Raw genomic sequence first — 16,186 nt, 5'->3', positions numbered from 1 at the left:
TGAGTTCTAGGGATCTGAATCAAGCTTTTATACTTACAGGCAGACTCTCTTATGACTGAACTGGCCACCCCATCTCTGTAGATTGTATACATTTTATGAAGTTTAAACATGAGGAGTTGTTTTCATGTATCTTTTTGTACTTCTAGAAGAAATCTGGTTTCCTATCATTACTACTAAAATAGTATGCCTCTTACATAGCATATCCTACTACATCGCAAAGTATGGGGCCGAGTATGGTGGTACATACTTAGGATCTCAGCACTTGAGATGAGAAGATCATGAGTTCATGGTCAGTGTGAGGTACAAATGCTCTCAGAAGCAGCAGCAACAGAAGAAGAAAAACAAGGAGGAGGAGGAGGGGGGGGGAGAGGGAGAGGGAGAGGGAGAGGGAGAGGGAGAGGGAGAGGGAGAGGGAGAGGGAGAGGGAGAGGGAGAGGGAGAGGAGGAGGGAGAGGGAGAGGGAGAGGAGGAGGAGGAGGAGGAGGAGGAGGAGGAGGAGGAGGAGGAGGAGGAGGAGAAATAATTGCTAAGTTACAAGGACCTACAATACTACAGTACAGGCCATATTACCTGATTTTAAAGGAGAAGCAATGCTGCTTCTCCTTTTAAAGCCAGGCTGGCATGGGGAGGTGGTGGAGGAGGAAGTCTGCTTGCTGTCTGACATGATACTGTGCTTCTATAAGCTGTCACTTCAGCTTTCTAGAGGTTACACACGGGCAAAACTGTCATTGTCCTTGCTTTTTGTTTCTGCTGCACATTTATTTCCTGGCAGACTCAAATACTGTCTGAAATCATCGACACCACCGACAGAATGATATCTTCGTTGTCTTTATTCATATTCCTCCTCCCTCTTTTCTTTATAAACTAATGGTCTAGTGATCACCTCATGTAGGTGCATTTTATCAGCAAGTATTGCCTCTAAATGTGGCTCAGAAGCTGAAAGAAAAGGGCCATAATCATGTAAATGTAAAGTATCTTTGTAGAATTTCCCCAAAATGGAATGTTCTTATCCCCGAGGCATCGGACATAAGACTATTTTCCCCACTGACAGTAAGATCGCTCTTTCTACCAATGATGATTAGGTATATCCCATCAGCAACTGTTGTGTCACACTCAAAAATGAGTGGTGCTTAGGTAGTCTCTGTTAGAAGGTAGAAATAGCCCAGGTTCTGCCTGTCTATCATTTTTCTCCTTCCTGTTGAGATAAAATGGACTGGCTCCCGGTCTGTATGGATTGTTTCACTCTTAGTTCATAAAACTGCAATTAATAACGATGAACTAAGATCATTCTGGATTTGATGTACTGTCCCATCCTCATTGAAAGAGAGTCTTTAAATCTGCGGCTGAACAACTTATGGGTCTTCACACTGATTAATTCATCTGCCCAGAGTCTCGAGGCTGACATGGCATCTTCTCAGCCATCCGTTGGGATCAATGTCATCACTTTCCATGAAATGAACTTACTCCTTTATAGGCTTAATGAGAACAGAATTTCAACGGCCAGCTCTAGATGTGCCTCTGGCATTTAATTTGTTGATCTCTGAGAACACAGAAGACCTCATCTTTTCCTGAACTTTTTAAACATAGAATAATCTGATATTTGAACTCTAATAGAAGAGCCAATTCATTCAAAGTAAGTCGTCTTTTCTGAAATGTTTAGAGTTTTATTGCCACCATGTCAGGTTCTTTAAAAAGCTTCCTCCTCAAGGAGAGAGAGATGTTGTACCCCAGGGGAGGCTCTTAGGGTAGTTATGATTGGAGGCAGCACAGATTCTCTTATCTTTTCTTTGGATGCTACAACCCATTTCTCTCTGGAAAAGCACCTACCAGATCCTGTCTGTTAAGTCTTTCCTAACCAGAAGGGAAACTTGGTGGAAGATGTTGATCTTCCTTTCTAGGGACTTGGAGTCTAAAGGATGGAACTGAGAAGACAGATTTATAGAGAGGCCATTTGTTCGAGAAGTGGTACCTTGGCTATGTTGTCTCACTCTCAAGCCCACCAGAGTCAGACTAGTTCGTGTTGTTCACGGACCTCAGCTTTCCTCCTGGGCTGGTAGCCACTCTCAGGCCTTCCATCAATTCCATTCTCATTCACATAACTCCAATCTGCATCTTTAGTGTTTCTCTCAATAAATGATGAGATTCTGTTTTAAAATTGCTTGGATCTTGAAAAGCAACCTGCCAACCATTGGTAGCTGTTTATGTTCTTGAAAAAAACATGCAACACAAAAGGATGTATTTTATTGTAGCGAGGATCCTATCACTAGTAGGCATTTCCAAGGTGAGCATGATCCAGGGACTAGGAGAGGGCCCATACTGTGAGGAGAGGTCCACCCACAACCACAGAGCACCTTTCCTCTGGTCTGCAGATGTGTTAGTTATCCATTTTCTCTGACATATTTATCCTGCTCTGGTACCATCAAGCCTGTAAATTTTGTTTCTCCCAAAAGCTTTAAATCATTTCCATTGCTTCTATAAGAACAGGCTTCCATGTCTTTCATGTCTGAGGGAAATCTGAAGTGGGGGGGGGGATTTTCCTTATCTATGTGACTTAACATTTCCTATGTCCTCAGGCCTCATAGATAGTTCACTCAGGATACTTCTGAGGCAGTTTACTCCTGAGTTGCTCCACCCACTTCATCCACTTCTCCTTCCTCTATTCATTTCCTCTCACATTCTTCTCTCTCTCTCTCTCTCTCTCTCTCTCTCTCTCTCTCTCTCTCTCTCTCTCTCTCTCTCTCTCTCAACATTACTGTGATGTCATTACACACCAGGAGCCAGCAGTGCACTCTGACTCACATCAGATTGTTCACCTCTTCATCCCCTTCTTTCTTCCCCACCTCCACTGTTATATTCTTGTCCTGTTATCCTGTCTTTTGCTAGATAAGATTCTGAGTAATTACCTGTGTAACCAGGTACTGTAGAACCAACAGTTTAAAACACACAATACTGTGGCTTAATTTTTAAGCTAGATGTTAAAAAAGAAATCAGTCTTTGTGAAATGGGAATCATCTGAGTGGTATAATTTGCCTGGATTGCTTTTTGGGTCCTTGAATAAAGCAGCTAGATATAGGAGTTTTTTCAGAATGAAAAACTTCATTTTTTGCAGTGTTCCCTCACCTTCTATGTTGTGTATACACTCAGAAGAAGACCCACTAAATGGTTACTAAATTGAATACAATTAGCATTTTGGAACCATTTTAATATTTATGACCTAAAATGAACAACTTGCTTTCAATGAAAGCAATGCTTTCATTATGAATGCTGATAGCCATAAGTCTGTTTCTTTCCCAATGTCATTGCAAATAAACAGAGTTGAGGTGTCACTTAAACAGAACTTGGGAAATGTAGATTTGGTGGCCTCTATGCTGTCTCACAGTAGTTTAAATTAGTAGCCTCTAGTTTTGACTGAATGATAACATGTGTGTTCAAAAGTCCAAGTCATTGCCATTCTGTGCTGAGAGAACAATGGGCAGAGGGTTGGTTGTTGTTGTTGTTGTTGTTGTTTTTCTCCCTCTGCTTGTTACAGCCAGAAAAAGCCAGCTTCACTAACACAATTTCTGGTAACTACTCTCTTTAAGAACCATATTATATTTCTTCTGTATTCTTCATTTCACATTGTGACTTTAATGAAGCCTTCACTCATGGATTAATATATACACCTCTATGAATAGTGATAGATAGATAAGTGGCTACCTCTGCCAATGGAGCAATGTTTACAAAAAAGCAGTTACTACAGAATTATATTAGAAGGTATTTAGAGATATAAACTCTGAAAACAGAACTCACAAACAGGCAGCCTGCCTATTGAAATAGACCCACACAACTTGGTTTCATTTGTCCTACATGGTATTTGACTGTTGTTATTATTATTGTTGCTGTGGCTATTATTACTTAATCCTTAGCAATCAGGAGATTTCCCATCAAAATCCAGATTTCCAGTATCTCCCAAGAATCAGGAGACACTCTTAAGAAATTGCATGCAATTCAAACACTGGTGGTCCTGTGATTTTAAACTGTAAATGGCCACTATTTCAGGCTCCCATCCCTTTATCTGGATGTTTCTCGTCTGTATCAAATGGTGCAAGGGAGAAGCACTGAAATGCTTACCCAGAATGCTCCCTGACTTAATGGGGTATTGCACACCATCCTATTTCACCTGTAATTTCCACCCCAATTTCTATGTTATATCAATTTCTACTCCATATAGTTTCTCACATTGGGGCCTATTTTCTCCCTGCCCTTGTTACGAGTTTTATCCAGATCTTGCTTTCCTTACTTTGAGCTGCTGAAAGGATTCATCCTTCACCCTTTCCCCTTCTTCTATCCCATTTTGAGACCCATGTTTCAATATACTGGTTCTTATCCTAAGATGTGTAGGGCAATATGGAGTCAGTGCCTATCTATATGAAATCAGGTTGGAACTCAAATAATCTCCCTCTTCATTGTGGTTAATGCACAAATGAATAATAAGCTACTGTGCACCAAAATATTCCCTCTGTCTTCCCTGGTGTGGCTTCCAGCAGGACTTTGTTTTTCTCACATGGTGACTAGTCCCATCAACCGTCCCACCTGAGTCTACTCTTTCGGGAAACATCTGATCTTTTTTGCTGCTTATTTCACAACATTGTTCTCTCATTATCTCAGAACAAGGACTCCCAAAGGGTAGTACCTAGAAGTCTTATTTCAAAGTAAGTGCTCCCATTCTTTGGGATGATTTCTATGGATCTGCCTGTACCCTTAATTACTTTTAGGATCAAGAGATCAGAGAGATGAAAGATGATGATACATAGGTATATGGGCAGATAGAGAGTTGGACTGGTAAACTGATAGACAGACAGTATGCTGATGTTAAAAAAATAGCTACATGCATAGATATGTAGGTATATAGACAGCTATAGATATAGAAAGTATAAATGATAAAATATAGATCGATAGATAGATAGATCGATAGATAGATAGATAGATAGATAGATAGATAGATAGATAGATAGATAGATAGATAGATAGATAGATAGATAATGTGCGTGAGTTGATGGATGTATGTTAGCTCAACAGGTGCATCGACAGATATAGATAAATAATAGCAGGTGGATATAAAGATAGATGATTAATAGTTAGACATATAGTTAGGTAGATAGATAAATAGATAGATGCTAGATAGATATGTGTGTGAGTTGATGGATATATAGTTAGCTCAACAAGTACATAGATATAGATAAATAATAGAAGGTGAATATATAGATAGATGATTAATAGACAGATAGATAGGTAGATAGATAAATAGATAGATAGGTAGATAGATAAATAGATAGATAGATAGATAGATAGATAGATAGATAGATAGATAGATAATAAGTTCATAGATATTGATTCATAGATGCACAGCCATCTTAGACTAAACATTGTGAAGTCTAGCACTTGTAAGTGGCCCTGACACTGGTAGCTTTTTAAGTGGTTTGAAAGAGGAGGAAATAAAATTCAGTTCATGTGAAAATTAGTGTATTTCTAGCAGTGTTGTTCAGACACTGTTTATTGATGATAGCCCTGAGTTTGGATTTTCTCTGCTCTTTGAGATCACCATGGAAGCTGCCAAGCCCATGAGCCACATAGGAGAGGGTCAAGCTGGAGATTTTTATCAAAGTCAATATGATCAAGTCATCAGCTCCTTGGAAGCAGTGTGTTTCCTTTACTAGCCTCTACCATCCTCATACCTTCTCTCCCATGATAGTGCAGTAAGTAGATGCTGTCTTACACTGCACTGAATACAGACAGGTCTGAGGTTGAAAATTTAGAACATTGCCAGTCTGGAGCAGGGTGGTGATGATGTCTAGGCCTGGGTACCTACATGCTCACTGCAGTTAAGCACTCTCTGGGTATCCGCGTTGACTACCCCAGTGATCACTTGCTTCAGCCCTGCTCACATAATGGGGGATTTTTACCTAGGGGTCCTGAGTTGGGAACCAGAGTGGCACTTCTCTGGAAGTTTTTTTGTTGTTCATTCCAAGAAAAAAATATTTGCTGAGCAACTTGAAGCATGGTTTTCATTTTTTTTCTTTTAAGTAGAGTGCTAGAGAGGAAGTGCATTTTGATTGAAAAGTGTTGGGGGAGTTATTATGACAAAGTACCTTAATAGTAACAACAACAACAGTAGTAGTAGTAGTAGTAGTAGTAGTAGTAGTAGTAGTAGTAGTAGTAGAATTTAGAAGTGGGAGACAAGCATCTGAGATTGATTGTAATTCATCAGTCTTGCAAGTTTGAGCATGACACAGATCTCTCTCAACCTCCATCCCTCAGGCTGTAAAATGGGGACCACACTATAACTCTATTGCACAGTAGGTTGTGTTAGGGAACAAATAGAATATCCCAATGTGATAAAAGATGGATGGTACTTACAAATACAGACATTTCCAAGAGTAAACTAAGCTCTCAAAAAAAAAATACTATTTTTCAGTCGTGTGTTCAAGAGGACAAGAAATACACAAATCACAGACCCTCATTCTTCATGCAACGCACACAGTCTAACCCCAAGAAGGAAACTAAGGCCAGCGTGATGGTAAATCAGCAAGATATGGCCACAGCTGGGAAGCAGCCGAACTGAGATTTAAAGCCCAGGATGCCTGTCTTCTTTCTGCGGATCCTATTAGTCTCCTTGCCTTTTTTCCCGAACCCATACACTTTCTTTTAGCAACAAAATATGAAAGACATTTATGTTCGAAACTAACTCATCCTGATAATTCCCAATTAAGATGTTGTCATCTGGCATCTGGCTCCATTTCCTTTTATGAAATATTGTAAACATAATTTGAGTATAGCTTAAATGAAGTGTCCAAATGGGATAAAAACAGGTCACCTGGGAAATTAGATTTTATAGATTACAAGAATTGAATGCCTAAGTTCTACTTAATGAGCATAATTTTTTTTAAAGAAAATTCTTTGGAAACGATTGGTCTATCAGTTTCATCGTTTTTTCTATATAAGTCTACAGCATGGTACAATTAAATTCTAAATAAATAATATGAACTTTATGGTATGCAGTAGCAACGATTCTGTTAATAGGCTTGAGATTCACAAGAAAAACCTGGAGTCTTTGACCCAAGTTCATATTTTCCCCTTTACTTTTTAAAAATTTCCATATAAAAGATTTGTGGATAAAAATAAATCAGATAAATTTTTAGCTCTAAAACTCTTTGGGGAAATGATTTCAATTATGTTTTATACGGTATTCCAGAGATGTGTGTGTGTGTGTGTGTGTCAGAAAGAGATGCAGTAAATGTGTATGTGACAGAGATGGGGAGAGGAAGAGAGAAAGATGAAGGAGGTGTTAGGAGAGAGGTAGGAAAGGGAGAAGGAAAAGATAAAGAATAGGGGGAGAAGAGAGAGGAGAGGGAGAGAGCAAGAGACAGAGAAAAGGGAGATAGAATGAGGAGACAGAAAGGGAGAAGAGGGGAGAGAGAGAGAGAAAGGGAGATGGAAAGAGAAGGAAAAAGAGAAAGAGAGAAACAGGGACAGCCAAACGTTAATGCTGGTGTCTTCTTTAATTGTGCTGTACCTTAATTTATGAGGGTCTCTCATAGAATCTGGAGCTGGCTCCCTGGTTCAGCTCACCTGGCTGTGTCAGTCCCCAGGAATCTTCCTCTTTCTGCTTCCTGAGTTCTGGGATGGTAGACATTTGCTGCCATATCTGCCTCCTTATATAGGTATCAGAGATCCCAACTTCAGACTCTCACGCTTACATGGCAAGCACTTCTTCCTAACCCCATGAAATAAAGCCTCTTAAGGAGAAGTGCCATAACTGTTAATTGATTATTGCCCAGACAAAAGAAATTACTATTTTTTTAGACAAATGCTTTCAAAATGAGGATGGAGGTAGGATGGGATTAAAGATTCGAGGAGAGCATGGTAAAGTTGCTTGCTGCCACTGATTTAAACACTGTGGGAAAGCATCCTTTTGAGCATAGATTTTGTGCTGACAGGGGAGTGAAACATCTTTCCCCTTTAGCCTGGCCAGGTGATGGTTAAGCCCATGTACTGTCAAGTTCCATAATCTTGGATCCAGTCCCAGCTTGCACACCTCCTGATCTTGCAAGTTTAGGCAAGTTCCTCGGTCTCTTTAAAGCTCAGTCTTCTCATTGGTGAATTATTGATAATAACTGCCTCATTGGTTAGTCAGGATGATTCAGCAAAAACACCAATAAATGACAATAAACACGTCAGTGTGCTTAACACCATCAGTATTGTCTGGAGTTTGTATCACCTTCTCAAGGCATTCCCTAGACTCTCCCTTGACCTTATAAAACAAACTTTCATAACAGAACGGCTTAATAGTGTCATGAAAAAAGATGCATATGCCTATTTAGATAAAATATCAAATTGGCTTCTTTTAAGAGGCATAATGATGTCCATAAAAATAAAAAGCTATAAAAACAAGACTTCTAGTAAATAATCATGAGCTTAGGCGTATTTTCAGAAGTAACACTAATTCGTACTCATCAAAGGAGAACATATTGATTTGTGTATTTCAAGCAGTGCCCTTACGCATGCTAGGCCTGTGGTCACAGCATCCTCCCCTAGGGAAGGTAGCTTCTTTAACTGCACTGAATGGTGCTTCTATTTGTAGGCATTCTTGCAGACAGCATCCCCCCTCCTTTCTGCGATGATTATTGAGTCCTCAAATTACATTGTCTTCTTGGAGCTAAGAAAAATACATCTCCAGCCCCTGCAGACCTTACAGAGCAGTGATCGGCAACCTTCCTGATACTGCAACCTTGTAATAACGCTCCTCGTGCTGTGAGCCCCAACCAAATAATTGTTCTTGTTGCTACTTCATTACTGTAATTTTGCTACTGTTGTGAATCCTATCTGATGTGTGACCCCCCCCCCATGGGGTGGCAACCCACAGGTTGAGAAACACTGCTTTAATGAGTATATATCACGTTACGTCTTTCAAAAATCATGGCTTCTGTTTGCTGCAACCTAAAGACGACAGAAGAATTTCAACACTAGAGATTCTTACACTCCAGCTTGTGCCACATGTGGATAAAAAAAAAACCTGAAAGTTGGAATGCTAGACTCACTTGAACTCCAGGGGCATGCTGCCCCCACCCCTCCCCCAGCCCATCTTCTGACTGTAAGCAAAAGCGCCATTTTCACTGCAGTAGAAGGAAAGTCCAGAAGAAGACGACTTACCTTCTTTTAACCAAGGAATGTTATTTTTGCCATTTTCAAAATGTTCCACTGTTCTTACTTTTATCTTTTCCAACTCAATTTCTGACATCTGAGGAGGAAGCAGAATTAGAGATATAAAAAGAATGCACGGAGACCACAAATTGTGATAATAGCTTTATGTTTGGAGACTCTCACAATATTATGAAATTTTTCCTCTCTGTGGTGTTGGGAGCTCTGTCTACTGCAGCCTTACCTTTTCCACTTGTGTCTTCTTAAAATGCCAACACCAACATCTAAACTTTGCATGGTACAGTACTTCACTGCTTGTCAACAAAGCCTGCTGTAAGATCTTAGAGTTTGGACATAAGTGAATAGCAGATTTCTAACTAGACTTGGATTTGTCACAAATAAATAAACATTTAGTTACTGTTTAGTTTCTTTTTATGCCATATAGATAAGTGTGCTAAAAATTAAAATACAAAGATATAGAGAGCAATCAAATATAATAGGACCTTTTTAGGAATTTTATTGACTAGCATAAGAACCTTATTATCTAAGCAAGCTAACGTGAGGCCCCTGGTGCTGTCCAAGAGGCCTTTCATACACCTTTAGAGCAGAACACTTGGCTTTTAGTGCTTTCTTGCTATGCAGTTCTCTCCCATTCAGCACTACAGAGTTCTTACCTGTGTGTCTCTAAAGGAGGAAGCCAGAGGTGTGGGCCTGGGCTGTGGTGCGCGGCAGCCTCCCTTGTCTCTGGGTGTCCAGCATTCCTCCACTCTGGCAGAAGTGAGCAGAGAGGCAAACACACTCCCTCCCTGGGTGGTGCTAGATTTGTGTGGCTGCCAGAAGCATCCAACTAGCGGCTGAGAGTTGTTGGTTTTTTTTTTTTTTAAGGTAATATAAAGCCTGTGGTTTAAAACAATAAAACCTCCTCCAAGCTAACACTTATTTAAAATGACACTCTAGCAAACAGGCTTAGAACAATGAATTCTTTTCAACTGGACAGAGTGACTTCCATCCCCATCCTTTCCCACCCACCATTCGTGACTTAGTCTTAATATTAAAAGGTGCCAAAGGAACATGGCGATTATACACAAATTATTTGGATTAAAAGAGAAACCTCAGAAGCTGAGTCCTAGTCCCCTAGATGTTCATTCTCTGGCTGCCGTTTTGAAAAACATTTTTTTTTCTTTTCTAGTGTTGTATAAGAAATAAGAAAGCATTGAATTTTTAAATGTATCATTTGCAGATATTCTAAAAAAGGATTCGGAATGACATTCCAAAGAGCATTAGTCATTATATTCTTAGGTAAGGACAACACTGTTTTTAATGAAAGATAAAATCCTAAGCATGAAGCCTTGAGTATACATGATAAATAACTCATCCTTCCTAAAAGATGACACCTTTTTCTTTTTTTTTTTCTTTGTGGCAGTATTTAGTTAGTATCTCGAGGTGGTTGGCCTCTTTTGGTATGTTTCCCTGACACAGATGTTGTCTGATTATGCAGCAGCAGTCATTTCTTCTGTCATCCAAACTGTATTTCTTCTTCTACTCTGCTCTCAGTCTTCCTATCTTTAACACAACCCCAATCGGGCAATTTCCACACAAATACCACCTTTGGTTCCTTCCATTCTGAGTAAGATAGATTTCAGATTGCTTAGACAGCCCAAGAAGACCTTGAAGGGTCAGATTTCTCTACCTAAGGTTCCAACTCATTAGAAAGGCCAAACAATTACTTCAACTAAATTTGTGGTGGCTGTTTTGTCATTAACACTCATGAAAAATATTTCTTCACAAGCTTCTCTCTCTTCTCCCTTGAAGAAATCTTGGCATTTTTACATCTGGAAGTGGCTATTCCTTTGTCTGTTTATACTTAGAATTCTTGATGCAATTGATCTCCATTTTTGTCTTTCTAAGACCCCTGTCCTGTCCTCCCAACAGTGATATGAGCTCCCGTAGGATCAACTTCTTTGTCAGTATTTTCTAGCTCTTGCTTATAGTTGTCCAGCTCAACCACAAATTAATGACTGTTAGATGAATTGAAATATCATATCAAAAACTAATGATAGTGTTTTTCTTTATCCCAAAGTTATAGAATATGTGATATTATTTTGTCTATATTAATTAATTTTCCAATAGTTTAAACCATTGTCCTTAAGAGAATCAAACTGTCCATTTGTCAGTTTTGGGGACCAGAAAGACTTTTGGTAAATAATAATCAGAAATTTTAAAGCAGTAAGCAAAAGTAGTATAGAGAGTGAAGGAATACGGGGAAAATATCCACATAGAGGCAATGGAGGTCTATGATGGGAGCCATGGGCTGTGGAATAACTGTGCATAGAGTTCTATCTAGATAATTTTCATTTCTCTTTTAATATCAGACCATATTAGTAGTTCTATTCTTCAATTCAAAAGATATTTATTTAATTTGTCAAAGAGGATTTGGGTCTCCAATAGGTTGTATTTGGGTCTGTAGTAAGTTGTGCATCCTCTGGAAAGCAGAGACTCATGGGAACCCATGTAGGCACTGTGGTGATGAATCTTGGTTGTCAACTTGACTACTTCTGGAATCAACTAAAACCAAAGCAGCTGGGCACATCTAAGAGATATTTTCTTGATTAGATCATTTAAGGTGGGAAGAACCAACCTAAATCTGGCAACTCCTTCTGGTGGCAACCCACATAAAAGAACATGGAAGAATAAAACTTTTATTTGTTGCTCTTGTTTGACCTCATTCTCACTGGCAATTTGATCTATCCTATTGCTTAGGCATTCTTTTGCTCATATTAGGACCTATTTCTTTGGGATTCTAACCTAGACTGAAGACCAGTATCTTTCTGGGAATTCCCTAGCGCTCAGCACTATACTGGGACTACTGATGCATCCAGTCTCAAAGGCTGAACTATTACCACTGGGATGTGTATATATATGTGTGTGTATATACATATATAAAATATAAATATATGTGTGTGTATATGTATATATGTGTGTATATATGTATATATATGTATATGTATACACATATACATGCTGTATATGTGTGTGTATATGTATACATATATGTGCTGTATGTATATATATGTATATACGTGTATATATGCTAGATAGATACATAGATAGATAGATAGATAGATAGATAGATAGATAGATAGATAGATAGTCTTGTCAATTCTGTTCCTTAGTAAACTCTTACTTACAAAGATACCATGCAGAAACCACAGAATACTCTGCCTGGGTAATGCAATCTGATTTGGACTGGGATTTTAGTCTCTTGAGCTGGACTTGACCTTGGAATAAATAAATTGAGCTTGACAGATCCATGCCTGTGAATAAAACAAAACATGTTTTTGAAATAGTCAGGATAGAGTGAAAACCAATAATCCAATCGGCAACCTAAGTGTGAGAGGCCAGCCTCAGATGACACTGGAGCCTGAAAAATGATCGAAATCCAGGGCAAGTAAATACCTATCTATCCATCCATCTGTATGTCTGTCTGTCTCTATCTATCCATCCATCTACTATCTATCTATCTATCTATCTATCTATCTATCTATCTATCTATCTGTCTGTCTTTTGGCAATGTCTTCTGTGGCCCAGTCTGACCTCCAAGTTACTATGTTGCTGAAGATGAGTTGAATTTCTGTATTTTACTGTTTAGTGCTAGAATTAGAGGTCTGCACCACTACTGCCACTACTTTATGCTGTGCTGGGAGTCAAACTAAGGGCCTCGTGAATTGCACAAGCACTGTACCAACCACACTACATCCAGAGCCTGACCACATTTTACAGAGCCCTCTGTTCAAATGATGGTTATTGTGTCCATTTTGAATCATGAGTTAGATTGTATTACACACAGGGATTCTGTCCCAAGGCTTTCTTTCCTTCCCAAATCACATTTCCCTTTTCCTTTTCAAATGGAGATAGCATGAACATTCTCCTGTAATAGCTCCTTTTGTTTAGATCCAAGCCTCCATGGCACTACTACCTGATCAAAATCTGATCCATAAGTAGAATCTTTGAGGACAAGCTGTCCATCAGAAGGCAGGTTTTGCCAAGAGCAAAGCATTTCAAGCTCCAGTTCTGGTTAAGATAGAATTGAATGCATGCACAAAGCGCCATTTTTAACAAGCCAACCTATCATCATCATCACCAGCACCAGCAACAACAGCAAAATCACCTGTGACGATTTTTCACTGTTTAAGAATACCCCACATTATAACTAGGAAAGCAACAAAATTATGTAATACAAGAATATCAGTCAGTGTGTACCTATGTCAACAACGTCCAATTATTCAATTTGAGGACTCTAATCTGTAGAATAGAGCCTATTTTGGCTTAACCTAGGTTGTCAACTTGACTACATCTAAAATCAACGAAAAGCCAAGCATCTTGGCATGCCTGCGAAGGGTTTTCTTGTTTGGACCATTTCCGATAGGAAGATCCATTTGAAATCCAGATTATTGGTGGTCGGAAGACCCATCCTAAATCTGTGCCAAACTTTCTGGGGGCAACCTACATAAAAGGACATGGAAGAAGGTCTTTGCTCTTTGACTGTTTGCTTCCACTATCACTAACAAGTTCATCAACCCTACTGCTGAGACATTTGCTCACTGGTATTTGTATGTATGACCTCAACATTCCAGCATAGTCTGAATATGGGCGGTGACATCCAGTCTCATGGGTGAAATGATTACCACAATTTTTTTTCTGTTTTCACTAGGAGACAGCCATTATTAGACTATCCAGACTACAGCCTGCAGGTCACTCTAATAAGTCATATGACTATAAATTACATATACATATGCATATACATTTATATTGATATAAGACTATATAGTCTTTCTGTCAGTTCTGTTTCTCTAAGGCTCCCTGATTGGTCAGAGCCCTTTACGGGATGTGGAGGTTGGGTTCAAACTCAAACAGGATGATATAGCAAGGTATACTTCTTTGAGAATATATTTTCTACTACATATTATAATTGCTAGCATTTAGGATAATTTTTAAATGTCCAATAGCCACTCAGATGTCTAATACATCCCACCAAGCAATGAATATTTAACAATTCTCTCTGGTCTTTTTGTGTCCTTGGTAGGAGAATTTACACGAAGTGATTAAACAGTCCTCCAAAGTGTCAAAGAGAAAAACCCATGGCACACGAATGAATAAAATTCCCTGTTGACTTCATAGACATTTAAGGGACAGAGAGGGTTAATATTACAAAGCAGAGCAGAGCAAGGGTTTAAGGATATAAAATGCCATGTTTTATCTTTTTTCCATGTCAGACCGTTAAAGAAAGATGCTTACCTTGACCAAATTACTTCTACGTACTATAGTTATTTTCTTTCACTTACACCATTGTTGCTGATGAGCGATGATATGAACGTGATACTTGCTTGAAGGATTACTGGGAAGGCGCATGGTTTCCCTAGGGCTCGTAGCTGCATTCCTGACCTACAGTGCTCCCTTAGGGAAAGTGCTCCTGTACTTCCAGTCATGTGCAGGGCACATGAAGCCAATCCTTACCTGCCTTCTTCCTTCAGATCTTACCTGTTGTATACTATGATTCTAACTGTTTCATGCTTGTAAATGTCATAGCCACATACAGGATGTGTGTAGGCAGCTGATTTTCTCACAGGAAGGTAAAAGAAAATGTTTGCATTGTCATGATCTCTGGTTCTCTTTCTTCTAGATGGGAATTCTCATCTGAAGCCATTTTTCTTTATCCCAAAGACTTTTCATCCAAATTTCTTGAGGTCCAAGATAAATTTTCTTAGGTTTTATTTGCCCAAAGACATCTTTAGTTTGCTTTCCTTCATGAAGAATATTTATTCTGGATATTGATTTTTTTTTCTATCTTTTTTGTAGTCCTGTGAAGTGAATTTAGGGCCCTGGGAGCACTAGGCAAGCACTTGGCTGCTGAGTGCTATCTCAGGCTTTTCTTTGTCAGTTTTCAGACAGTCTCACTGAATTACCTATGCTGGCCTGCACTGAGCTCTCTTAGAATGCCTGGTCCTGCCTGAGCCTCTCAGGTAGCAGGGATTACAGGCCCTTGGCACCAGGCCTGGTTTACATTCTTAATTGTTGGTTGTCAGGTACTTTTATTTTTCTGGTTTCCTCTTCCTTTTCAGTCTTTTGATGCCACCGTGTAGGGAAATGCCAGGACCAGGAAACAGGAGTGGGTGGGTTGGTGAGCAGGGGGAAGGTGGATGGGATAGGGAGTCTTTGGAGGGGAAACCAGGAAAGGGGATAACATTTGAAATGTAAATAAAGAAAATCTCTATTAAAAAAAAGGATTAAAATTATAGAGCATATTTTGTGTTTTCCAAGAAAAAAATGGCTTCCTTAGTATGTTTGGAGTCATTCTGTAACTAGACATAGAATGTCTATTACTCTATGCCTTTTACCCTAGCATAACCAACTAGAGGATATGTTTTTGTAATTAAATAAGACATTGAGCAAGGGTTGCCTCAACTTTGGGATGCCAACTCTACCTTAAGTTCATAAAATAATCAGTCATTGGGAAAGTGAGCCTTTCTTAAACCATGTACCAAAGAGTTGAGTTTTCAATTTAGCCATAAATTATACATTAAATAAGAATAAATTTTTGCGTAAATGTAGCATTTAAGCTTCTCATCCCACCAAATTAAATTCTGAGAAAGAAGTAGTAGAGTAGGAATGGAATTCAAAGAAGATGTGTCAGGATGGTTTAAATATTGGATGCTCGTTTAGAAGGGACTTAGTATGTTATTATCTTATCCTTAATCCTGAAATATTAGGATAATAAGATCCCTAGATAATCTTTACACTATTTCCTAGAAGGGATGTAATGGATTTCAAGGGTTATATAGCAATTCTTTCTTTCAGCTCTCTGTCTCGATCTCTCTGCCCATTTCTCTCTCTCTCTCTCTCTCTCTCTCTCTCTCTCTCTCTCTCTCTCTCTCTTTCTCTCTCCTGTGTGTGTCTCTGTGTGTCTCTGTGTATGTCTCTCTCTCTCTCTCTCTCTCTCTCTCTCTCTCTC

At 39.1% G+C, this 16,186-nt stretch overlaps 1 protein-coding gene across 1 annotated transcript in view; it reads right to left on the bottom strand.

Moving 5' to 3' along the window:
• Positions 1-10,008, bottom strand: part of Mdfic2 (MyoD family inhibitor domain containing 2) — a 104,596-nt gene extending 94,588 nt beyond the window's left edge. Inside the window, exons 1-2 of the mRNA XM_021165710.3 lie at positions 9,852-10,008; positions 9,190-9,277 (exon numbers count right to left, since the gene is read on the bottom strand). Of these exons, the coding sequence (XP_021021369.1) occupies positions 9,190-9,277 (88 nt within the window). The 5' untranslated portion in view covers positions 9,852-10,008. The remainder of the gene's footprint in view (positions 1-9,189; positions 9,278-9,851) is intronic.
• Positions 10,009-16,186: the final 6,178 nt, after the last annotated feature.

The sequence above is a fragment of the Mus caroli genome, unplaced genomic scaffold (assembly GCF_978045245.1).
Source record: "Mus caroli unplaced genomic scaffold, Mus_caroli_1 scaffold_7, whole genome shotgun sequence".
Taxonomy (NCBI): domain Eukaryota; kingdom Metazoa; phylum Chordata; class Mammalia; order Rodentia; family Muridae; genus Mus; species Mus caroli.
Note: the sequence above shows the minus strand (reverse complement) of the source record. Positions and strands in the feature narration are given on the sequence as shown.